This window comes from Trichoderma breve, chromosome 6 (assembly GCF_028502605.1).
Source record: "Trichoderma breve strain T069 chromosome 6, whole genome shotgun sequence".
Taxonomy (NCBI): Eukaryota; Fungi; Ascomycota; class Sordariomycetes; order Hypocreales; family Hypocreaceae; genus Trichoderma; species Trichoderma breve.
The window spans coordinates 3,328,491-3,351,946 of NC_079237.1; the positions used below are offsets into that span (position 1 = coordinate 3,328,491).

Genomic DNA, 23,456 nt, shown 5'->3' on the forward strand with positions numbered 1-23,456 from the left:
ACCTACAGTTGACGTCTTCTGAGACAATTCCAGGTTGTGTTACATGGCATATGCACGTGCTAGGTATCGACCTGTAAATGGGCATCCTAGGGCAAATACAACATTGAATTCAATAGTAGATTCCAAATTCTGATGGTATACCCAGGGATCGGTACAATATTGGCGGAGTTGTTATATGCTTATCTCCGCAAACTGTCTTTGTCTTACCGTTCTCGCAGTCTTCAAGATCCCGCTTACCGAAGTCTACATTACGCTATACCTCTCTCACCCCAGTCGCGATTCCAATCTGGACTGAGATACGACCGACGGCTTCACACACACCTCAGACCAAGGCTAAATTAGGCATATTTGCAAAGCGTCGACTGCGAGCAGCAGTCAAGGCCGCTAGGAGAGCATCCCAGGAGTTGCCTTACACCGATGAATTGAACGGACAGGGAGATCATGATGGTGAAAATCAGGACAAGGCAGCCGGAGAGCTCCCATCATGATTTCTTTTCCTATGACTCGCCAAAACCTAACAAACGGATGAACGTACCCATTTGGTCTTTATTCAATTTTATACATGGCTATCAGGTTGTTTCCTTTGCCGGGACGATGTTCCATGTCAGCTTGGAAATGATATCCTGCCCCAGCCTAAAACTCGGCACGCTTTCATTTTGTTTTATTTGTAATCCATAATGAAGAGTATGGACATTCTTGCAATCTAGTCCCCGTTAAATATATTCAATGATTGATTGTTCCTGTTTCCCTACCCTTGTCCCCTCTCACAGTCTACACGACGCTGTAGCCGTCTTATGAAAGGGAGAAAGTGACGATGAATCAATACTATCCAACGTGAATTGTGTTTTGTTAAAGCATCCTGTAAATCGAATATGTTCTATTTTAGACATGATATCCATATCCTATCCGTTGCGCCATGTAATTCGCCAATTTTATCATCACTCTCATGCCAAAATCCCAGCAGTTCCGCATAATCATGCAGCTTCATCCCGTCCATCGAGCCACTTGCTCATGTACGGTCCATCCAGCCAGTAGCCAAGCTTCTTGTAATAACTTCTCACACCAACACCCGAAATGACGCTAATTTTGTCACTTCCGTGCTCCTCCCTGGCTATCCTCTCAGCCTCCTCCATCAGCAGAGTACCAAAGCCTTGATGCTGGAACTTGCGCGGATCACGCGCGTGAATGGGCACAGCAGTGCCATAAACGTGAAGCTCACGGATCATACTAGTGGGCTGGCCGGTAAGCTCCTCTCGGAAAGTATACTTTTCAGTGCATTTGCGGAGTCGCAGGAGTGCGACAAGGATATCTTGCTTAGGATCTTCGTAGGCAAGGAATGTCTCCCATCCACCGTTGGCGACGTAGTCTCGGCGTACCAGCTCAATCTGGTTTGGCCTAATCTTGTGCTTGACCTCGTTGACTCCGACTTCTCTCGTTCTCACGTCTCGGCATGTTGTGCCGAAATCCTTCATTCGGGCCAAAGCCAACTCTCGCAGGTTTCCGTTTTCGACACCAGACGTGACCAATGGCATGGGGATATCTCGCTGAACACGGTAGATGCGTGTCCAAGGTGGAATAAGGGCCATAATTCTAGCCACCAGATCAATCAGTTGGTTGGGGGTATAGTTTTGGTATCTTCCTGTTCGCCACAGTTCATATAGACCTGTTCCTCGAATAACAAGTGTGGGGTAAATTTTCAGACCATCTGTTCTGAAGGCAGGGTTTTCAAAGTATTCCCTGAACTGATCAATGTCACGCTCCATTCCCACATTGGGCAGATCTGGCATCATGTGGCTGACCACCTTGTAGCCAGCATCTTTGGCCAGACAGAACGTCTCTGCCACCGCCGCTACTGTGTGACCTCGGTTGGTATCTCGCGCAACATCTTCATATAGAGACTGTACTCCAATCTCCAATCTCGTGCAGCCATATCTCAGCATGTCTGAAAGGTGGGGTTGCAAACAGTAGTCTGGCCGTGTCTCGATGGTGATGCCGACACATTTGATGTTGCTCATCTCGCCGGCCTCAACTGCCTCGTCGACCTTGGAGGTCTGGTATCCGCTGAGGGCATTGTGCAGCTGGGCGATGAAATCCTCTCGGTATGACTCAGGCAAGGACATGAAAGTTCCTCCCATGATAATGTATTCCACCTTGTCGACAGAGTGTCCCAGGCTCTTAAGCTGATCGACTCGACCTCGGGCCTGCTCAAATGGGTCATAACGTGCGCGGATGGCTCGCATTGAAGTCGGCTCGTATCCAGTGTAAGACTGTGTGCTGTACTCGAAATCTGAATCGGGTCCGCCAGGGCAGTAGACGCAGATATTGCCAGTGTATGCGATGTGCGGGCATCGATGCGGTTTACACATGACGGCGACGACGGCAATACCAGATGATGTTCCTATATTCCACTTAGCCCTTCACTCGATCATCACTTCAACGCATACGACTGTTCTTACGGATAGGCTTTGCGATGAGTCTCGGGAGGATGTATTTCTTGTAATGTTCGGGGATCGCAGCAATGATAGCCGTGAGAGGGGGGATATTGGCCAGCTTGTGCTTCTTTGCCAGCTTCGCACGCAGCGCGTTGAGGTTGATGTCTCGCCCCGGCCGGCCATTCTTGGTGGCCTCGTGGTCTTCGATCAGGGCGTTGGCAAGATCTGCGCAGCACCGCAGGAAGCGCTCGCTCTCTGGCGCAAGCTCGACGCCCTTCTTCTGCGATGTGGCGATCGCCGTCATCGTGGTCGTGGCCATTGTATCGGATCTCGTATGCGCCGTTTGCGCGTTTCTACAGACGACAAAGACAGCCTTGGACGAGTGTGAATTATACAGGCTGGAGTCGATTTTGATGCCCCTCGTTGATGTTTTGATAAGAACTTTTGGCAGACTATCGCCTCGGTGGGGCCGTTTTGATCTCCAGCCAAAAAATAGCCTTGTTCCGTTAGCGTTACGGAGCGAAAGGCAAAGCTCACAGTAACAGACGGAAAATATAAGGCAAACGGAAGCAAACGGAGCACCGTAATGCCCCTCACCGTAACCAATTTTTTTTTCTCCTCGGTGGCAGAAAATACTGCACCGCTCGGAAAAAGCCAACTGCCGGGCGCCCGGCAGCACCCGAAATTCAGAGCTGCCAGAGCCGGTAATTTGCTGGCTGGACCGACGATATTCCCTTTCTGCAAGCTTGCAGCTCAAAACTCAATTCGCTCTCCCTCTCGCAGCGTTGCAACTCGCGGCGCTTCTCTAGATTTCTTTTTTCCTCCCTTCTTTGGAACCCTCTCCTCTCTCTCTTCTTTTTCTCCTCTTCCACAGCCATGCAGGCCATCCCCAGAACCGCCGCGCGCTCGGCGCTGCGCAACGCTGCCCGCCGTAACTACAGCTCGGCCAGCTCTCCGTACTCCAAGACGATCGAGAACCTGCGCATCAACAGCGAGACCAAGGTCATCTTCCAGGGCTTCACCGGAAAGCAGGGAACGTACGTCTCTTGAACACTGGCCTGCCTGCAGGAGAGCCATCCCGCGTGGGGGTTGTAAAGGGTGCCAATGACATGCTGACCTTGGGGATATATGCGCAGTTTCCACGCCTCGCAAGCCATTGAGTACGGTACGATAAAGCCTCGATATGCTGCTGCGCAACAAAAACTGAGCTACGAATACTCACACCGCTTTCGCCTCTAGGTACCAAGGTTGTTGGTGGAACAAACCCCAAGAAGGCTGGCCAGACACATCTCGACCTGCCCGTCTTCAAGAACGTCTCCGACGCTGTCAAGGAGACTGGAGCAACCGCTACTGCGCTCTTCGTCCCGTATGCGACCCGAAACCCCCCTGAATTCCAAGATGCAATGGCATAAACTGACTTGCGCTTCCAAAAACAAAGTCCTCCTCTGGCCGCCGCCGGTATCGAAGAGGCTCTCGAGGCTGAGATCCCCCTTGCCGTCTGCATCACCGAGGGAATTCCTCAACATGGTCAGCCCCACCATAGATATCACAAAAAGTTTCCCCCCTTCGATAGCTAACCCTTGCCCCTGGTTCCCCGAATATCAGACATGGTCCGCATCACCCAGATGCTCAAGACCCAGTCCAAGACCCGCCTCGTCGGTCCCAACTGCCCCGGCATCATCGCCCCCGGCCAGTGCAAGATCGGCATCATGCCCGGCTTCATCCACAAGCGCGGCCGCATCGGCATCGTCTCCCGCTCCGGCACCCTGACCTACGAGGCCGTCAACCAGACCACCCAGGCCGGCCTCGGCCAGTCCCTCGTCGTCGGCATCGGCGGCGACCCCTTCAGCGGCACAAACTTCATCGACTGCCTCAAGGTCTTCATCGAGGACGAGGAGACCGACGGCATCATCATGATTGGCGAGATTGGTGGTTCCGCCGAGGAGGACGCCGCCGAGTTCCTCAAGCAGGCCAACACCGTCAACGGCGGCAAGCCCGTCGTCAGCTTCATCGCCGGCATCTCCGCTCCCCCCGGCCGCCGTATGGGCCACGCCGGTGCCATCGTCTCCGGCGGCAAGGGCGGTGCCGACTCCAAGATCGCCGCTCTCGAGAACGCCGGCGTCATTGTCGAGCGCTCCCCCGCTGGTCTGGGCAAGGCTCTGTACAACGAGTTCGTCCGCCGCGACCTGCTGTAAATCAAGTCTCGTTCTTTTGATGTTTTTTTCTTACAAGGAAACAAGAAAAAAGAAGCAACAAAGAGTGGACTTGGTGAACTTTGCATCATTTAATTCAGATAAACTAAATTTATAAAAAAAAAATCATCACATGGGGGGAGTGGTTGGCTGTTTCAAAATGGCTGGTGATGGCTTTCTGGAGCATGTGGATAGGAAGGAAACGGAAGAATATGTCCTTGTCAGGGCGACGGGCTGACTTCTTTGTTTGTTTTCGCTTAATTCTGTTGTTTCGTAGGTACGTGATAGATTCGGTGTCATGGGAGGGCAATGTGCCTTTTCGCTATTCTTGGTCTACCTCTGAACATACGTAGGCGTGTTTCTCCCTATGATACTTTACAGAAAATAAAAAAGACAAACGCTATATTGAGTGCAATATGCTACCTAATTCCGACCTTGATAACTCCAGAGTCGCTGTATACCTGATAGCATGCGCTCCCGGGGCACCAATGATGCCCTAAACACCCATCTCTCCTGAACTTCTAAATGACTCTTCAGGTGTCCAGTTAGTCACCACCATTCAATAAGCGACTCGGCTCTCGTAAGCAACTGTCCCGTCAATCCCGAGTCTACAAATTTCAGGGACAGGATTTTGGAGCACAACCGAGCCAAAGAACAGAGCTTCAGGGGAAGAAACAGAAAACCCAGAAAAAAAATTCAACCCTCAGTCCATGTAAATAAACTCCAATTCATTTTGCCACTCGATGTTGGGAAGGGGAGAGGTTGGTGGCTCCTAAATTTCCCTCATGCTTCCTAAGGCTGCTCACCAAGAAGTCGAGTTGTTACGTCCGACATGCGAGACGGAGGTAGGTTTTCATGGAATTTGTCGATGCGGAAAAACTCGAGAGTTGCCACCACATTATCGAGGTCAAATCCCATTGCCGTAAACTGTTCGACCAAGACTGGCTTGTATCCATGGTACCTGCGCCTTGTTGTTAGCCTTCTGTCCTTTGTTCCAGAGTATCCATAAGCATCGTGGCATACCGGCTCGCATCGACAGCAGTTGTTGGTCTGGCCAGGCTTCTGAATATAGTTAGGTCGAGGTTTCGCTGTCGCGGCGCACCAGCGTGCCTGACTGCCCACTCGTGAGCCATCTGCACAAATGAGTCGGGATTGTCGAGCAGCATCCGTGCAACTTCGCCGTCCTGTGGATCTGAGGGGTTTGGGTTTTCGAGAAGCATTCGGACGGAGAGGAGAGCCGTCTTGATCGTTTGGACAGGGGACCAGTTCTTGTTGAGGGTATCGAGACAAATGACGCCCTAGAAGCAAGCGAAATCGTGAGTAAAGATTTTTCGCTAGCAGTCCAGTGAATCCGGCAAATGGGTGACACATACCGTCTGACTGCTGACATTAGGATGCCAGATCCTAGTCTCAAACTTCATCTTGGGTGGCTTGAAGGGGTAGTCGGTGGGAAGCTGAATGTGAATCACGAATTTGCCACCAGCGTACGGCGTATTTCCAGGGCCAAAGAACCAGCCCTTGAGAGCGGTCAACGAGCCCTCTTGTTCCAAGGCAGCATGAATGCCGGAAGTGTCCTTGTCCTCGGTCAGATCCTGCAGCTCCTTCATTATACGGCGATCTCTGCTAGACATGGTGCCGAAACTTGACGTAGCCGAAGCTATCGTGGACTTGAGGGGTTGTGTGTATTGGAGAGCGAAAGTATGGGTCCAAAGTATACTGGCGATGGCGGAGCGAGCGTTGGAGCACGGTGACGATAATATGTCGCCTGTCGAGGTTTGGTGTAGAGAGTCGAAGTCTGGCGATGGCAGAGGGGTGGTCGAAGAGGCTTTGGGTTTAGGCTGGATGGGCAGAGAAGTCGCCTATCGGCGTTGTGTGCCAGGAGCAATCGATTGAGGAGGGGCGCTGCGGCTATCGACGTCAGGCCGGGCAGTTTTAGCGCTGCAGCTACCGGGTCCGGGTCCCTAGGACGGGCTTTGTAGGTGCAACTCCGAAGTCAATCTTCGCTGTGAGTGGCACTTGAAGCGCTGGAACATTCCGAGCAAAACCCTCCACCGCAGTCCGAGTGTCACGCAACGGCAGCTTTGCTCTTGATTTGGTCAGGCAGAGGGCATGAAGTAAGGCATTGAGGTCCATATTTAGCCCAAGTGCGTGCAGGGAACCGAATCCTTGCGCCGCATCACCACAGAGCAACCGACAGCCAACCGGTCACTTGTGCTCCGGAGAGCGAGGTGGGTAAAGGCTGGTGGTAGCGGTGCCGGTACCCATATTGAGGCGTATTGGCAACAGGCTGTGCTCGTGAACAAACTCGAGTGGCTTTTCTGGGCTGTGAATCAGGCACACATGGCTCCGTATATGCGGGGTGTTTCGTTGGAAGATTCCAGAGATGCCAGGTCGCAGGGAGTGGGAGGCCAATTTAATTGGTAGCGTAGCATGGGCAACTCATCTTTTTCCATCAATTTGAAACAAAAATGTACGAAGGAAGAGTAACATGTAGCATCTATCCAGGCATGATGCAGTCGTTACAATCAGGTCTGGCTTGTGGATAAATGGTAGCCAAGCTTGCTTGCTTATGTGATCCTTGACGTACCATTCGTCCATTCATCCATGCATCTTGCATTCATTCAGATGCATCATTTATACGAACAAGCTTCAATAGATTGAATCTAATCCGCTTGAGGGTTAGCATCAATAATGACGGGATCATCGAAACAGAAGCCCAATGGAAGAAGCTGACAATTCCCAACATCCAGCTCTCTGTTGCTAATCACGTGATGTATTGAAGTTGAAGGCACGTGATCCGCCTGTAGCTGTCGTGTCTCTCTGGCGCCTAGCCCAAAGGCATGGGTGCTTGTGCAGCATCAGCCTAGCGACTGCCGACTCGCCTCTCCGTCATTATCATCATCAATTCAGCCTCTTCTCCAGCTTTGCCCGATTCTTAGAGGATTGCTATTTTGAGAGAGAGGAAACGTCAAACAAACTTTTCAAATAGCAGCCTTCCAGAGCTTGACCAGTCAAGATGGTGAGCTGCACTGCGTCTTTGTTGTTCTTGCTATGATGCAGCTATGCTGACATTTGCTTCTCCAGGGTCAAGGCCAGTCTGGTATGGGTGGTGAGGGGGGACGGAATGAAAAGGACAAGAAGGTACATCCATTCCCTCTCCACACTGTCGATATAGAACAGCACAGCTAAACGCCCATTACAGAAGGACAAGCCCAAGTACGAGCCCCCGCCGAGGCCAACAACCCGGGTCGGCCGCAAGAAGAGAAAGGCTGGCGGTACTAGCGCTGCTGCCAAGCTCCCTGCTGTCTATCCCACGAGCCGATGCAAGCTTCGGCTGCTGCGAATGCAGAGAATCCACGACCACCTGCTCCTCGAAGAAGAATATGTCGAGAACCAAGAGAGACTGCGCAAGGCCAAGGCCGCCAAGGAGGGTCAGATTGCCGGCCCCGACGTTGATGTCGATAGGTTAGCCGACGAGCGGGGCCGTGTCGACGATATGCGAGGAAGCCCAATGAGCGTCGGCACATTGGAAGAGCTCATTGACGATGATCATGCCATCGTGAGCAGCACTACGGGTCCTGAATACTACGTCAGCATCATGAGCTTTGTCGACAAGGACCTCCTCGAGCCTGGCGCCAGCGTTCTGCTGCACCACAAGAGCGTCAGCATTGTTGGAGTCTTGACGGATGACACAGACCCCATTGTCAGCGTCATGAAGCTCGACAAGGCGCCAACGGAGTCCTACGCTGATATCGGTGGTTTGGAGCAGCAGATTCAAGAGGTTCGAGAGTCAGTGGAGCTGCCATTGCTTCATCCCGAGCTGTACGAGGAGATGGGCATCAAGCCCCCCAAGGGTGTCATCCTATACGGTGCTCCTGGTACCGGAAAGACCCTTTTGGCAAAGGCAGTTGCCAACCAGACATCCGCTACGTTCTTGCGTATCGTGGGCAGCGAGCTGATTCAGAAGTATCTGGGAGATGGCCCCCGGTTGGTGCGACAGCTGTTCCAGGTTTGTCTCTCCCTTGCACCGGCTTTTCAATTGCCATTCGATGCTAACACTGAGAACAATAGGTTGCTGGTGAAAATGCACCTTCCATTGTTTTCATTGATGAAATCGATGCCATTGGTACGAAACGATACGATTCCACGTCAGGAGGAGAGCGTGAAGTTCAGCGAACCATGCTGGAGCTTCTCAACCAGCTTGACGGCTTCGACGACCGCGGCGACGTCAAGGTCATCATGGCAACCAACAAGATCGATACGCTTGACCCTGCGCTGATCCGACCCGGCCGAATCGATCGAAAGATTCTGTTCGAGAACCCCGACCAGAACACGAAACGCAAGATCTTCACCCTACACACCTCCAAGATGAACCTGAACGATGATGTAGATCTGGATGAGTTCATCTCCCAGAAGGATGACCTGTCTGGTGCCGATATCAAGGCCATTTGCTCAGAGGCTGGCATGATGGCTCTACGAGAGCGACGCATGCGGGTGCAGATGGCGGATTTCCGATCTGCTCGAGAGCGGGTGTTGCGCACCAAGCAAGAGGGTGAGCCGGAGGGTCTGTATCTGTAATGTGTGGCATCCATGTGCAGCATTAGGTAGTGAGTGGTTCTTGAGGAAGCCGGGGGTTGCTGTGGTCCGAATCTTTTATAGAAGCATAGGAAACTGCCGGGCCACGGGGCAAAGTAATCAGCCACCAGTTGATGCGAGCTGTGAATCGAGAGCGAAAGTAATGATGCAGTCAAGCTTGTCTATGAACGAATCCAAGTCGTTTGTCTGCCTACCCTCTTTTTGCTGTGTTAACATGTACTCTATAATCCGAACAGAGATAGCTGCCTATGCACCAATCCATGTTTGGGTCCATATCAATGATGTGCTGTGCTATGCCCAACCTCTGGTTTATACCCAACCCCTGGTTTATAAAGTCCTTTGTAGTTTACTCTTTTTCCACGTCCCAAATAAACTCTGTCGCACATTCAATACCTACCCTGTATAATAACGATAATAGGAATTCAGTGCTCTTTCTTTTCTTCAGGCCCATCTACCACCATCTCAGCACCCAAATGCTCATTCCGCTTAATTTCCCCCTTCGTCCATTTCATTAATCTCAGGTCTACGTACCAGACTCTTGCACGTGGTGACATCAGCCAATACCAGCGCACACGTCACCTCACCCCCTTCTTCCAGCTCATTTCACCTTATCTTAGGTATACAAGCCAGAATCAAAACAAAACAAACACACACAAATACACATACTGAGTGCACATCCCGCTCTTCCTCCCTTTTCCTCTGCATAATCGGCATCATCACCATCATCGTCCTTTCTTTCCCATCTCCACCTCCGCATTTGGTCTCCTGCAGCCGCAACCGCAGCCGCTCGCTAGTCGCCCCCACCATCCCGCAAGCGATCCCATTCCATCATTGATCTTATTCATATCGTCTCATCTCATCTCACCTCACTTCTGAACTCGCACTTCATATCCCACCACTACCAACAGCAACAGCTTTAAGGAACACACACAAGATATTGCTGCTCCATCTTGTTTTACTGCAAAACTATGTGCGCCGCAAAAGGCCCGACGCAAAACGATGGCGACGCAAATGCTGGAACAAAGAGCCGTCTGGCAGCGCTGCTATCCACTGCATACTCTTATGCTCAGGGCTCTTTCAACTCTTTGATTCCGCCGTCTTCTCGTCAACGCGCATATGATGCAGCATCATCGTTTGCCTCCGATCAACCGATACTTTTTGTACGTAAACCTCTTATATAAGAAAGCGCGACGGGAGAGAGAGTTGGGCATCCTTTGACTAACACATACATGTGTATGTTCTACAGTCCTTTACCGTTTTCCAAGCTCTCTTCGCGCTCCTTCCCCTTCTGCTATTCTTCTCTTTTGCGTTGTCAACTATTCTCCTGGCCCTATCTGCCGCGTTTGCCTTTGCTTTTTTCTGGATCGGCATTGCGTGCCTCTTCTTGATCCCGACGCTGTTCATTACGGCATCTCTCGCAGTATTGTGCTGGGGAACGTCAGTTGGAAGCTTCGTTATCGCTAGAAAATTGTACCACTATGTGCCGGCAGCCAATCATCAGGAGAGGAATGATACCAAGTCGCCAGCAAGTGAGGATACGCTGGTTGTACCCGAGGTGGTGGTGTCGAATGGCGTTGAAGTCAAGAAGGAGGATCAGTTTGACGACGTCAAGAGCTTGGAGTGATGTACTGGGAGAAAAGGATGAGTCTCGTGGTTTTCAACAGGCGTAGTATTATTTTTCTTGCGTAGGTAGTACTTGGCACAGATTAGATGTGCTCTTCGATATCCAGATGTTATTACTAGAGCATGAAAGGAGTTGTGATTGTTGCGTCTACATATTACCCATGTACAGCAACCCCCATCACATAAATCATCGAACTATTTTACTAAAGATCAAAGCAGAGCTATTTGACATGTGATTATACTGACCGCTCAAGAGATGTAGTAGCATGGCTAGTGACGGTGATCAACAGGAGAAGACATCCATTGGTTAGCCTTACCCTAGGTATGAAGCATTGTCAAGCACGGTGAAATGACAAAAAGGGTATTCCGTTCCTCAGACCCTGGAATAACGGCAGCATTCACCGCTTTCAGTAGCCAGAAGAAGAAAGCTCGAGGTTTTTATATCCATCCAATGATTAATCAACGTGATCTTGTCCTCAGCTAATGTGGTTGCTATGCTATTCCTGGTAATATCCACGCCTAGATTCATCTTGCAGCACCACAATCGCTATGCTTGTCTAGGCCTAGTCGAGAGATTGAGCCAAAAAGGCTATATTGTTTTACACGAGCTGATATTCAGGAACCACACAGCCCGCACCCAAACGTCAATATGCGGGTCGTAGATTCACCGTAACAAATCAACGCCGTATTAAATAATGCCTCGTTACCGCCAAGACGGAAGAAGCAGACATGATAAGAGCAGATCGCGTCCTCAGCGAGTTAGACCACTGGAGATAGCACATGGTTCAGCATCTCCAGAATGACGTCGCGAGCTGCAGATATGGATCCTCGAGCTCGGAATTGCCCCTTTGAAAGCGGGCGGTATTAATTGCATCCATGGGGTACGGGGTGCTGACAGCAGCGGTACCTGCTCGTGCACACAATCGAGGCACTCCTTTGAGGTACCGACAATAACCCCGCCATGTACCCCGCCAATCCCGCCATAGGGGCCTTTTTCTTTAGCCCAGGACCCCTCCAAAAGGTCAGGTTGGGATTCTGATTCTGCCTATTTCGCATCCTCAACCTCACAGATATCGCCAGTAATCACGGTCATTGATCCAGTCAAAATGGAGTTTGATACCAAGACTCGTACGGAAAAATTCCATCTGCTGCTCCCGTTGCTACGATCAATTCATGGCTAACTCGCGATGCAGCAAAGTCGGTCACCAACGACCCCACGTCCTTTGCGAGCGACTCGGTTCGCATGCGATGGCCCATCATTCTCGTGAGCGATCCCTCGACTCGACAGCTTTCGAACAAAGCGTTTTTCATTTCTATCTAACAGTTATCTTCATTTAATAGACTGGTGCTGTGGATGACGTCTACAAAACCATTTCTGCCACGGAGGATGCCGAGAAGCAGGCGGAGGGCAAGAAGATTATTGAGCAGCTGGGCGCCCTCAAGTACGAGATGCTGCACGACCGACAGATGACGTATGGACTCCGACTTTCGATTAACAGAAGAGACAAATATTAACGGTTATACCTTGTAGGCCTCTGGTCGAGGACGGATTCTCAGACGAGACGGCCGCCTACAACAAGGAGCTCGAGCAGCTGGGTAACCCAACCTGGTTCCAAGTCCCCTGGCTGTTTTCCGAATGCTACATGTACCGGTATGTCGCAAATTCAGAAAAATAACTTCTTACAAGCTCTATCATACTAAATCACTACACAGACGCATCAACACATTCTTCACTACGACTCAGCACTGGAAATCCTACGACCTCTTTGCCCGTCAGAAGATCGACAGCTTCCGGACCTCTCGCAATGCCGTTGCAGAGCTTGCCGCAAGATATGAAGACATCGTTACAAAGATTCGCGCTGATAAGAACATCACTCATGACTCCGAGGCTGAAAAGATCCTCTTCATGGAAATGTGCGAGGTCTGCCTCTGGGGTAATGCGACTGATTTGTCGCTACTCACCACCATGACCTACGAGGATATCCAGAGACTGCAGGGTAGCGAAGCCAGAAAGGCCGCCGAGAAGAATATCCTTGTCAACAAACTTCCCCAAGCTTACGATCTGCTCAACAAGGCTCGAGCTGAGGGCAAAAAGGAGCGTCGCGTGGACTTTGTTCTTGATAACTCTGGCTTCGAGCTCTACGTCGACCTGGTGCTGGCTGGCTACCTTCTCAACACGGGTCTTGCTACTCACATTGTCCTCCGCCCCAAGTCAATCCCCTGGTTTGTCTCTGATGTTATGCCCGCAGACTTCGCTGCCCTCCTGAGCGCTCTCGCCAACCCCAGGAAATTCTTCGAAGCTCCGACGGAAGAAGAGACGGTCGCGGAAAAGACCCCCGCGCCTCTGTCAGATAAGGAGGCCCAGAGTCTGTCATTCGTCTTCCAGGATTGGGCGACACAGCATGGTGAGGGTCAGCTGGCTATCCGGCCCAACAGGTACTGGACTGCTGGTGGCTCTTTCTGGCGACTTCCCCACGAGGCCCCTGAGCTGTACGAAGATTTAAAGCAGGCTGAGCTTGTCATTTTCAAGGGTGATTTGAACTACCGAAAGCTGACTGGTGATGTAAGTAACCTCGTAACCTCTGTTATGACAATATCCACAAATTCCATTAACTAACGCTTTCTAGGCTTCCTGGGACCCCACCACTCCTTTCACAGAGGCTCTCGGCTCCATGGGCGCTGGTTCAGGCGTCAACGTCATGTCTCTACGAACCTGCAAGGCCGATGTCGTTGTTGATCTTCCCGCTGGAAAAGATGAAGAGCTGAGAGCTCTTGAGGGCGGAGGCGGTGATTCTGGCGCCAGAAAATGGGCATGGAGCGGCAAGTGGGCAGTTGTGTCCTTGTCTGAGGGCAAATAAGATGAAAAATGGTACTATAGCGATATGTTTGTCAAAGAACTGTTTAAATGAAACCCTGGAAAAGATGGACTCATAGATGTATAGAGATTATAGAGCCCAAGATGAGGAAAAGTTATAGATTCAGTATTCCGTATGTCTTTACATAGGATAAGAAGAGTTGGCGAGAATATGGATACTGATGAGAAGCATTTACTAACATATTCGACTAACTACCTATACAAAGAAACGGACAAAATACCTCTTTTCGGTTAACTACTGGCTACAAAAGCCATCAAATCCACCAAAGAACAACCATCATCATTCCGTTTGCTTACCAACCCCCCTACTACTCTTCCATTCATACCTTCTCAACAGCACCGCTCTTCGTAATCCGAGATTTACCAAATTCTTCGGCCCCTGAATCCGTAAGACGGCGGGAGCTCATACGACGGAATATCATAAGATGGAGGCCCATACGAAGGCGGAACAGGGTACCCAGTCAACGAACTCGATGCCGTTGAAGTTGTTGCGCCGCTTGAGGATGATTTGGTCGTGGTTGTTGTGTGGAAGGTGGTGGAAGTGGCTGAGGGCTGTGTGACTGCGTCGGCGGTGGATGCGTATGAGATGGTGCTCGAATTTGAAGATGAAGTGGAAGATGAAGATGAAAAATAAGATGTAGTGGATGTTTCGCTAGATGGGACGGAGTAGTGTGAGCTGCCTGATACTTTTGAAGTAGTTTCCGCTAAGGCGGAAGAATCGATAGAGATGCTTGAGGGGGGAAGGATGTATGAACTTGTGCTGAGAGATGTGGAGTGGGAAGAATATCCGGTTCCTGTGATTGTTGTTGTTGTTGCGTTGGGTAGAGTGTAGATGTGAGATGGACTTGTGGAAGATTCGGTGCAGGATGTGTATGCGGAGGAGTGGGTGGTGTGAGTGGTTGTGGCGGGTGAAGCTGATGAGTCGGTGGATCCGACTTGTGTGGAAGAGGAGGACGAGGATGCAGAGGAAGACGAAGATGAAGTCGAGGAAGATAATAAGCTTCCAGATGGAGTGGTTGTGTATCTGGTTGAGATACTTGAGGTAGATGGTTGATTGGTAGAACCTGTGGATGTCTCTGAAGATGATCCAGTGGTGGAGGCGGAAGAAGACCTAGTTGTAGACTCTGTTGACGAGGCGGTAGAAGATTCACTTCCTGATGTTGTGGAGGATTTGGAGGATATTATACCGGTGCTTGTAGAAGAGGTCTTAGACGTTGATGCCGTTGATGAAGCTGTGGAAGATTGACCACTGGAACTAGAAGATGTTCCCGAAGATGAGGAGCCTGTGGTAGTAGAGGTAGGTGTGGACTTGGACTCCGTGGAAGAAACAGTCGAAGACTTCCCGGTAGACTCAGACACGGTAGAGTAAATGGTTAGCGTGGAAGACTCCGTCGTAGACTTGGCAGTGTCCGATAGGGTGTGGCTATAGCTTTCAGAGTGTGAATTTCCTGGAACAGTCACAGTCTGCGTAATAGTCGACTTGAGCGTCGTCAGAGTCGTGCTCTCAGAAGCTGTCCCTGTTGTGCTTTCAGATTTGGTCACTGTAGAACTCCCAGACGTTGTCCCCGTAGTGCTGTCAAATGATGAAGGTGTCTCACGAGCTTGAGTAGTAGAGGGAAATTTGAAAGTAGTCTCTCGGCTAGAAGTTGAAGTTGAAAGTGAGGTGGAGTACAGAGAAGAAGATGACATGGATGGGGAAATAGAGGTGCTAGAGAGAACAGACGAATCTGTGCTTCCTCTCGCGGTGAGGGATTCACAGTTGTATCCTTGAGAGCAGTTTGATGTGGTGGTTCCAGGGAGTTGGCTCGAGTCAGTGGTGGTGGTAGAAGCTCCGGTAGTGGTGGAAGACGAAGTGCTGCTCTTCACAGTTCCCGTTGAGATTGTACCAGTAGTTGTGCTGGTGCTGTAGGTACTTGAAACCACCGATGGTATGGAATACGTAGATTGAGAAGAGCTTGAGCCGGACGAAACAGAGCCAGTAGTAGATGTAGCAATGGAAGTAGACTTTGACACCGTCTCTGTCTCCGTTGTGGACGAAATAGATAGAGTCAAGGAAGTAGTCGAGGTGCAGCTTGTCACAGTTGAATAGCACGACGAGGCACATGCCGTGACGGTCTCCGTCTTGGTCGTTGTCACAGTGACGGTATGATCTGTGGCAGCAACAAGACTGGCGCTGCTATCATGTTAGCTTAAGGCCTTATTCATCTTCCATGTAATCCAGATCTAGCTTACCCAATGCCCATGAGGGCCAAGAGGATCGTTTTATTCACCATGGTGAAAGGCGTTGCAGCGAGGCAATATTGTAACGAGAGTAGTGTAGCGAGTGACTATAAATGAAGGACCGTTTTGATCTGCGTCTTTGCTGTGAGAAGCAGAGTCTTGATCGCAAATCTCCCCTAGAGCTACCATCTTTTATATATGTTGGGGAATGCCTTGAATCATGGAAAGGCCTCCAAGATCACTCAGGATGAGACAACGAGGTCCTCCCCTTCGAGTCCGTATTGCGGCTGCATGCTCCCGTATCCCGACGGATTCGTACCGTACGCTCATTTCCGCTATACGTTACTCGAAGTGATCCGCCAACGTTTATCATCATCATAAGACGGTAGAATGATGTACTCTACGTCTAAGAACAGATCGTATGTCGAGTAACGGTCAGGTCGTCTGTTCGACATCACTAGAACCGTTGGTTGGAGATAATAGCTGCCGTGAATCCGAAGCTATTGTTTCATTCAGGACATGCTGATGAGTTGCACAGAATGCCACGAGCCGTCTGGATACACAAGATGAGAGACACTTTCAGCTGCCGTGGACCGCAGACTCTATCGTAACATCCCCCTATAGAGAGCACATCGACCCTTTCTTCGGCACGTATCTCTTTAGTCGTAACAAAAGTAAGAGCCTCATAAGCTATAGATCGGTAGGATGAATGAACGGAAGCTCCACCACTCTATCGGGAAGCTTGACGGGGGATATGCGTGCTTTCCCTTATTACTCGTATTAAGATCTGGGTACCTGCATACATGCCGTGCATCGATCCCCAAAGCCCCATCAGATACTACTCCGGGTCCTTAGCCGAGTCAAGCTCAAATGGGAAGTGGTCACCCACGTATGGAGTAACTCAGCGTTGTCCGGTCCTGTTGAAATAATAGACAAGAAGATTGACGTATCCACAATTTGACGTGTGCTAATACGGGAATATCCCTTTTCTTTTTGATGACTATGGACTTACTCTGACACATTTAGATCACTGTATTAAAGCTTCGCATTGTATCTTTTTACCAACAGTATGGCGCACCTCGTTGTTACGACATCACTTGTTTCAACATCGCCAGCTGGCATGGGTAAACACAACGGTAAAGGTCTCAGACACGTGGGCAGTCCCCAAGTGGCGCAGTATATCGTCACTGTTCAAAGTTGCATTAAAATGAAAGACATTACGACAAGCCACCATCGCATGGCTATATCGCATGGCCATGGTCGTTCTTGTTCAACCCGACTCAACGCGATGGTGACACGCTAGCTGAAGAGGCAATCTAACATGTATGCCCCTATTGAGGAGATTCGTCTGATTACGCGATATTCCAAGCTCGTCACATAGAGAAAAGAGCTATGAGACGTACCTGAAGATAACCATATTTGCGCGTTAGTAGTACAACACAGCATCATGTACACTGGGTCACACAGTTGAGATGGTAAAAGGGATACGATCTATGCCAGTCACACAAGGAAGGCAGAAGGAATGGCACAATTTATTTCATAATTTTCAAGATTCTTACAAGGAGCCTACCTCTGATTTGCCTCATAGCTCAAAGGACTCGGTTACACCATCTTACAAGGCAGCTGTGAGAATCTTGAATGCGTCTTCCCGGTCTCCCTTGAAACGCTCTTCAGCAGTTGCCCAGTTGATGACCTTCCAGATGTTCTCCACATATGCAGCTTTGCCGTTGAGGTACTAAACAATGAAAATTAGCCAACCATGATCCAATGAGTAGACCTTAGCAAAATAAAACTCACCTGCAGGTAGTATGCATGTTCCCACATGTCGATACCCAAGATCGGGACCTCTCCGCCAACGACGGGATCCTGGTCCTTTGTAGTCACAATTCGCAAGGTATTGCCGTCTTTGACCAACCAGCCCCAGCCACTTCCTTGGAGGCCAAGCAGGGCCTTTCCCATCGCCTCCTTGAAACCATCCAAGCTGCCCCAGGTCTTGTCTATTTCAGCAGTCAAGGTAGGGGCGCTGGCGGGATCTGCGTCGGCGGATGAGGACGGCGACAGGTTCTTCCAAAAGAGAGAATGGTTGATGTGGCCGCCGCCGTTGAACTTGATGGCAGCCTGCAGAGCAATCTGTGAAGGGACGTCATTTGCTGTGATGGCGGTGGAATAGGTCTTGAGGGCGTTGTTCAGGTTGGTAACGTAGGCCTGGTGATGCTTGCTATGATGAAGCTCCATGATCTGACGGGAGATGCTCGGCTCAAGGGCCTTGGGCATGGTTAGCAGGACGCAGCACCTTGATGGACCAGCAGCCTTAAGGCGGGCTCACATCGTAGGCATATGGCAATGCCGGCAGTGAAAAGGTGCCAATCGACATTGTGGGCTCGAAAGAGTCGGTAAGAGGTTCTTGAATCTTGACACTGGCAAACTCGGGCTTCGAGGGGTCTAGAGAAGAAGAAGAGTAACAGCCAAGAGGCAGCAGGGAGAGAGCCGTCAGGAGAATAACTCGAGACGCCATTTTTAACACGGCCTGAGAGGGGGTTAGCAAAGGCGTGATCAACAATACCGCGTGCGAATTACTAATGCAGCAAGTATCACGAATAGAATCACTCGTCATCTATGCAGATTCTCCATCAAGGTTCTCGCTCAGATCACCGGGGATGTACGTTGGAGATTCGGGAGCATTTCCGCTCAAACTTGCTCACTTACGGTTACCGTATGGGGAAAGGAGGCGAGAAATGCGGCGCCATGATTGGGCCACTCGGCACCGTTTCAAGTGGCTTACATTGAATGGCTCTGTATTATTCTTCTCAGCCACCGTTTGCGTCGCAAAGGGATGAGATGAAATGAGCCGCCATGAAACAAGCTCGCATGCGGCTTTGTCATGTGGCATGAACAGGGCTATTGAACGATTTAAAGAGCGGTTCCTCTTTGTATATAAAGGCACTGTTTGGGTCTGGAACAGAGGCCGAACCCACCAGCCCTTCTCACCAACTCTTTGTTATCAGAGCACCCAACCAAAACCGCATCGAATACTTACTTCATCATGTGTGGCCCAGAATTCACCAACAAACCCCGTGGAGGCGCACTTGCTGCCCTCAGTTCACCAGATGATGCCGGCCAGCTGAGAACCATTTGCGGCGATCTTGCTTTTCACACTCCCGGCCGCCCAGAGAGCAACGAGGCAACGCACGCGAGACTGACGCCAGACGCTGCCTACGACGCAAGAACACTGTCAAATCTCCATGTCGTTATTCAGTACGTGCTCACTTGAGGCCCCCGACGACTTCGATTGCAACTAACTTTGCCACACAGTTCCAGCGGTGACTTGACGAGGAGAGTGGAAGATTGCGGCACCTTTCAGCAGTTTCAATTTCCCACGACGGCGGAATCATTCGACAAGGCTTTTATTGAACTGCCGCTCGATAAACCGCTCTCACTTGAGGTCGGCAACGATGGAATCATCGGTCGCCGAGTATCGCTGTACTCCCGCTCCGTCCCCAACCACGTGGTGGCCGAGGGAATCGTGGGATTCAATTTCCTCAGCATGGCTCAGCCATCTCTCTAGGCCATGCATTGAGATGGAGTATTGTCAGATATGTCAGAGACATCAAGGTTCTGATGGAGACACCAGCTAGGACACTTGGTGCAGGGCTGGCACTTGCACCTTGATGGACAGCCAGAACGGAAACAGAATAGCAACTCGGACCGTTTAATATTGTGCGCCCCTGAAAAGGAATTGTTCAAAAGAAGAGGGAATTGAAAACAGGTTCCTCACCTATTATAGAATGGATATATAGATGGCGATGGGTATTGGGTTTTGACAGGAGTCTGGAGTAAAGGTAATGGATTCAATTCCGGGACCCCGCAACGTGGCTTCACAATCACGTTAGAACAGTGGATTTTGACAAGCGGAATTCGGCAGCATAGTCATAGAGCGCTAACAATCAATTGAGAATTAAGACCCGGGTTTAAAGGTTTTCTCCGGTAGGATGAAGATGCTATTCAACGTGAATTGCTTGCAATGTCGAGAAGAGACGGGCAATAGCGTTTATGCTTTAATCCGCGAAGGATCACGACTCCGAGTGCCGAGCCGGAGACTTTCATGTCCGAAGTCCTATGAGAGAAACAGTACCTGGAGCTAGCGTCATCTGCACCTTTGACAGGATGTAAGCATCAGCAATCTTCATGTTCATTCTCGTCAGCATCACACCATGAGATTTGCTCCCGACAGATAGACTACGATTGCTTCGATAATACGTGCATTTGACCTACCTAAGGAGAAGAGAAACGACAACTACCGGAGCTTGTGTCGCCCTACAATGACACAAGTCTCATCGGCGGAGTTAGGAGTCAAATATCCGAAGCCGCCTTACGTGATCATCAAAGGAATAGAGCTGCATTCGAGTTCGCAACTACAGAGACAGACAACCTTTAGTCCTTCGCATATTATTTTCAAATATTGAAATACATCATGTCAACTCCAGCTAAGCCTCAAAACGTGTGTCGGGGATGCAGATCAAGAAAGAAGCGTTGCGATGTGAGACTCACAAGCAGCAACCAACAACCGCCTTACTAATACACAATACCAGGGCAGCCGACCGTCTTGCTCATCTTGTTCCACGAGAGGTGAGCTCTGTTACTATGAGAGAAACAACAGACACAATGTCCGCCATGGACAAGTTTTGAGTCGTACAAATGGAAACACGCATAGTAACTCCGGCCTTCCAACTTGGAATTCCTGGCCGATGGACGAGATCGACGCGTTGCTAGGACTTGAGACCAATGAGGTTGCGCCGCCACTAGAAGATTCGTTTGAGTGGATGTTGTCAAACAATGAGCCTCTAGGAATTGACATGAATACTTCTGGCCCGGAAAGACAAAATCATATTGTAGCTCAAGTTACTGAACTGCCAACACCGCCAGCATTGGACCCGAAGTTACCGGAGTTACCAGAGCTGCCAGACATATTGCAGTTAGTCGAGCTGTTCTTTGAAAAGTTCTACCGTTACTTCCCTATACTTCACAAGGAGACCATACAATCCGCCCTCAAATCACACGGAGCCGAGGGCATTCCACCAGTCTTGCTCTATGCAATCATTGCTGTTTCAGCAGGTGCCCATCCCAACCAACGGTTTCGGAAATTACAACAGATTTGGTATGAGGAAGCAAAGTGTCGAGTCTCAAGAGAGATACGAGAGCCGGACCACGTACTTCAAACTATGCAAGCTGCCGTTCTAGTCGTCTATCTTGGGCTGGCATACGTCGATTATTCAACCTCGATAGTGATGCTCGGCGAAGCTTGGAGGAAGACTGTTGCCATTGGCTTTGGTGACAGCCTGCGAAACATGATTGTGAAGACCCTAGGCACTCAAGAAAAGGCAAAGTGGATAGAGAGAGAGGAGATTATAAGGATCTCATGGATTCTCTTCATCATGGATCGCGGAATGTGCTTTCCGATTGGATTGATGCATGCCATTGATGATCGGCGGATGAAGATTGAGTTACCAATGCCAGAACGCGACTTTCAGTCGGAACAAGTGCCCGCGCCTCGATGCCCGAATCGGTTTACCTATAACATGGACAACTTGATCGCAGCAATGAGAGACAGAAGCTCACGAGGCTCGGCAACCCAGCTGCAGTATCTTATTCTGGGATACGCAATGCTAGGGCGCATTAGCGAAGCGCTCGATCCTGCTGCTGACGACGACGAGGATGGGCGCAAAGAGCGAATAGATACCCTTTGCACGCAACTCGCCAAGATTCGACTGATGCTTCCTCGTTCTGCCACAGAGCTCTCCATGGCCAATTACGACGAGTTCATAGAAGTGATTTGGCTCAACGTCATCTTGAATGCTTGCACAATTCTTTTGCATCACCGCCCTCTTCAGGAAGGAGAATCTCTCGACGATGCGGGAACAGAGTTGGCTAAGAATTGGCCACTTTGTGTCGCTGCTGCACGGAACACGATATCCGTTCTTCGAGATGCCTCTCGCGTATCCGTCGACTTTGTGAGCAACGCGCATTTTCCGTGTCTGCTGTTCACTAGCGCTAGGATACTCATGACAGAATATTTCTGCCCTTCGAGGTATGGCGAAAAAGTCAAACCGACGGATGGTGTTGGTTCAGCCCCAGCTCGTGATCCGAAGCTACGTGAGGACCTGGAGGTTGTTACCATGACGTTTTTCAGGATGAAAGAAGTGTGGCAAGGTCTAGGCCAGAAGTTTAGCAAAGGGATGCACTTTTACCTGCATCAAGGGGAAGATTTCGCGCGCAAGACAAAGGCCGGCGGTGCGCGGAGTCTGCTCGGGGTATGCGACAGCTGGACCGTAATTCCAGACGACTATGAGCTTACTATTCCAACTTGAAGAAAAAAATGAACATGGTTTGTTAAAAGACAAATGTTTTTTTGGGGGGAGTCTATTGCATATCTATGGCTTAATGAGATTTCGGCATTACACACCTTTTCACATACAACCTCCATATCACAGCTTGATCCCCCTAGAGTACGAGCTGAGTCTTGGTATCTCCAACAAGACGACCTCCTGTAGTCTCAATAATCGCCCCCGTGGCAAAAGAATCCTTCATCAAATAGACGTAAGCCTCCGCTACTTCTTGCGGCGAAGCAACCGTGCCCGTGAGGGTCTCCTTCCTGAAGCTGTCTAGCACTGCTTCCCTGTGCTCTTTTGGGATCATGTCGAGCAGTTCCGTTTCAACACCACCGAGCATCACGCAGTTGCATCTCACAGGCCGCAGATCGACCGCAAGACCACGAGAAAGACCTTCAGTGGCGCCTCCAGCGGCAGCAATGATGGACCAGTTGGGCAGCGGGCGCCAGGTGTTTGTTCCGCCAGTCAGGGTGAATGAGCTTTTCACTCCCTGGTTGATATACTTGTTCAAGTGCTTTGCAATAATAATTGCGCCCGTGTTACGGACTTGAGAAGTGGCGTGGATCTTCTCGACAGTTACGTCGCTAAGACCGCCGGTGTTTAGAGCATCGCCAGCTGTGTGAATAACATGGTCGAGCTTCCCATCCTTGGTCGCGAATTCCAAGAGCTGGACAACCTGTTCTTCAATAGTATCGGGATTTCCGAGATTGCATGTCTTGGCAGATAGCAGCTTGTCCGCGTCTCCGAGGTTGGCTGCCTTGATGTGCTCCTTGAGACGAGAGACGGCGTTGTCCAACTTGGATTGGTTGGAGCTGCTGATGATGACTTGGGCTCCGTGTTCGAGAGCTGCTTCGGCAACACAAAAGCCTACGCCGGAAGAGCCGCCGAGGACAAGGACCCGGTGGCCTTGAAGCTTGTTGACGTATTTGAGGACGGCCATGGTGATAGTGAGGGGATGCTAGAGGTTTGCTGTGAGAGTATTGTATTGTAATCAGGGAATCGGATCTGTTGCTTCAAGTAGTATCTAAATCTTGGCTGGATAAACTCTTCTATATATACTTACAAGCACTCATAGTAACTATCCGTGTTATATCCAATGTCCTTCATATCTCCGTCTTGGTGGAGCTTGTCG

At 50.2% G+C, this 23,456-nt stretch overlaps 11 protein-coding genes across 11 annotated transcripts; 6 read left to right on the forward strand and 5 right to left on the reverse strand.

Moving 5' to 3' along the window:
• Positions 1-974: 974 nt before the first annotated feature.
• Positions 975-2,751, reverse strand: T069G_09923 (radical SAM superfamily domain-containing protein; the record flags this gene model as incomplete). Its single annotated transcript, XM_056177133.1, has 3 exons — positions 975-1,385; positions 1,443-2,398; positions 2,457-2,751. The coding sequence occupies 3 exons, from the start codon at positions 2,749-2,751 to the stop codon at positions 975-977; spliced, it is 1,662 nt and encodes a 553-aa protein (XP_056025611.1).
• A 557-nt stretch (positions 2,752-3,308) lies between these two features.
• On the forward strand, positions 3,309-4,627 carry T069G_09924 (coA binding domain-containing protein; the record flags this gene model as incomplete). Its single annotated transcript, XM_056177134.1, has 5 exons — positions 3,309-3,469; positions 3,569-3,597; positions 3,672-3,798; positions 3,871-3,959; positions 4,038-4,627. The coding sequence occupies 5 exons, from the start codon at positions 3,309-3,311 to the stop codon at positions 4,625-4,627; spliced, it is 996 nt and encodes a 331-aa protein (XP_056025612.1).
• A 789-nt stretch (positions 4,628-5,416) lies between these two features.
• T069G_09925 (ubiquitin-conjugating enzyme domain-containing protein) lies at positions 5,417-6,255 on the reverse strand (the record flags this gene model as incomplete). The annotated part of the gene is made up of 3 exons (XM_056177135.1): positions 5,417-5,585; positions 5,648-5,922; positions 5,998-6,255. The coding sequence occupies 3 exons, from the start codon at positions 6,253-6,255 to the stop codon at positions 5,417-5,419; spliced, it is 702 nt and encodes a 233-aa protein (XP_056025613.1).
• A 1,385-nt stretch (positions 6,256-7,640) lies between these two features.
• On the forward strand, positions 7,641-9,202 carry T069G_09926 (ATPase family associated with various cellular activities (AAA) domain-containing protein; the record flags this gene model as incomplete). Its single annotated transcript, XM_056177136.1, has 6 exons — positions 7,641-7,643; positions 7,709-7,765; positions 7,827-8,055; positions 8,095-8,633; positions 8,696-8,963; positions 9,015-9,202. The coding sequence occupies 6 exons, from the start codon at positions 7,641-7,643 to the stop codon at positions 9,200-9,202; spliced, it is 1,284 nt and encodes a 427-aa protein (XP_056025614.1).
• Positions 9,203-10,188: 986 nt separating this feature from the next.
• Positions 10,189-10,844, forward strand: T069G_09927 (promethin domain-containing protein; the record flags this gene model as incomplete). The annotated part of the gene is made up of 2 exons (XM_056177137.1): positions 10,189-10,380; positions 10,467-10,844. The coding sequence occupies 2 exons, from the start codon at positions 10,189-10,191 to the stop codon at positions 10,842-10,844; spliced, it is 570 nt and encodes a 189-aa protein (XP_056025615.1).
• Positions 10,845-11,949: 1,105 nt separating this feature from the next.
• Positions 11,950-13,701, forward strand: T069G_09928 (uncharacterized protein; the record flags this gene model as incomplete). Its single annotated transcript, XM_056177138.1, has 6 exons — positions 11,950-11,971; positions 12,037-12,107; positions 12,185-12,315; positions 12,375-12,494; positions 12,557-13,406; positions 13,471-13,701. 6 exons carry the CDS (start codon positions 11,950-11,952, stop codon positions 13,699-13,701), a joined length of 1,425 nt encoding a protein of 474 aa, XP_056025616.1.
• A 377-nt stretch (positions 13,702-14,078) lies between these two features.
• T069G_09929 (uncharacterized protein) lies at positions 14,079-15,991 on the reverse strand (the record flags this gene model as incomplete). Its single annotated transcript, XM_056177139.1, has 2 exons — positions 14,079-15,891; positions 15,951-15,991. 2 exons carry the CDS (start codon positions 15,989-15,991, stop codon positions 14,079-14,081), a joined length of 1,854 nt encoding a protein of 617 aa, XP_056025617.1.
• A 1,559-nt stretch (positions 15,992-17,550) lies between these two features.
• Positions 17,551-18,453, reverse strand: T069G_09930 (iron/manganese superoxide dismutase; the record flags this gene model as incomplete). Its single annotated transcript, XM_056177140.1, has 3 exons — positions 17,551-17,673; positions 17,736-18,203; positions 18,265-18,453. 3 exons carry the CDS (start codon positions 18,451-18,453, stop codon positions 17,551-17,553), a joined length of 780 nt encoding a protein of 259 aa, XP_056025618.1.
• A 528-nt stretch (positions 18,454-18,981) lies between these two features.
• Positions 18,982-19,503, forward strand: T069G_09931 (uncharacterized protein; the record flags this gene model as incomplete). Its single annotated transcript, XM_056177141.1, has 2 exons — positions 18,982-19,193; positions 19,251-19,503. 2 exons carry the CDS (start codon positions 18,982-18,984, stop codon positions 19,501-19,503), a joined length of 465 nt encoding a protein of 154 aa, XP_056025619.1.
• A 944-nt stretch (positions 19,504-20,447) lies between these two features.
• On the forward strand, positions 20,448-22,303 carry T069G_09932 (fungal specific transcription factor domain-containing protein; the record flags this gene model as incomplete). Its single annotated transcript, XM_056177142.1, has 3 exons — positions 20,448-20,475; positions 20,528-20,564; positions 20,650-22,303. 3 exons carry the CDS (start codon positions 20,448-20,450, stop codon positions 22,301-22,303), a joined length of 1,719 nt encoding a protein of 572 aa, XP_056025620.1.
• Positions 22,304-22,436: 133 nt separating this feature from the next.
• On the reverse strand, positions 22,437-23,264 carry T069G_09933 (enoyl-(Acyl carrier protein) reductase domain-containing protein; the record flags this gene model as incomplete). The annotated part of the gene is made up of 1 exon (XM_056177143.1): positions 22,437-23,264. The coding sequence occupies one exon, from the start codon at positions 23,262-23,264 to the stop codon at positions 22,437-22,439; it is 828 nt and encodes a 275-aa protein (XP_056025621.1).
• Between the last annotated feature and the right edge of the window lie 192 nt (positions 23,265-23,456).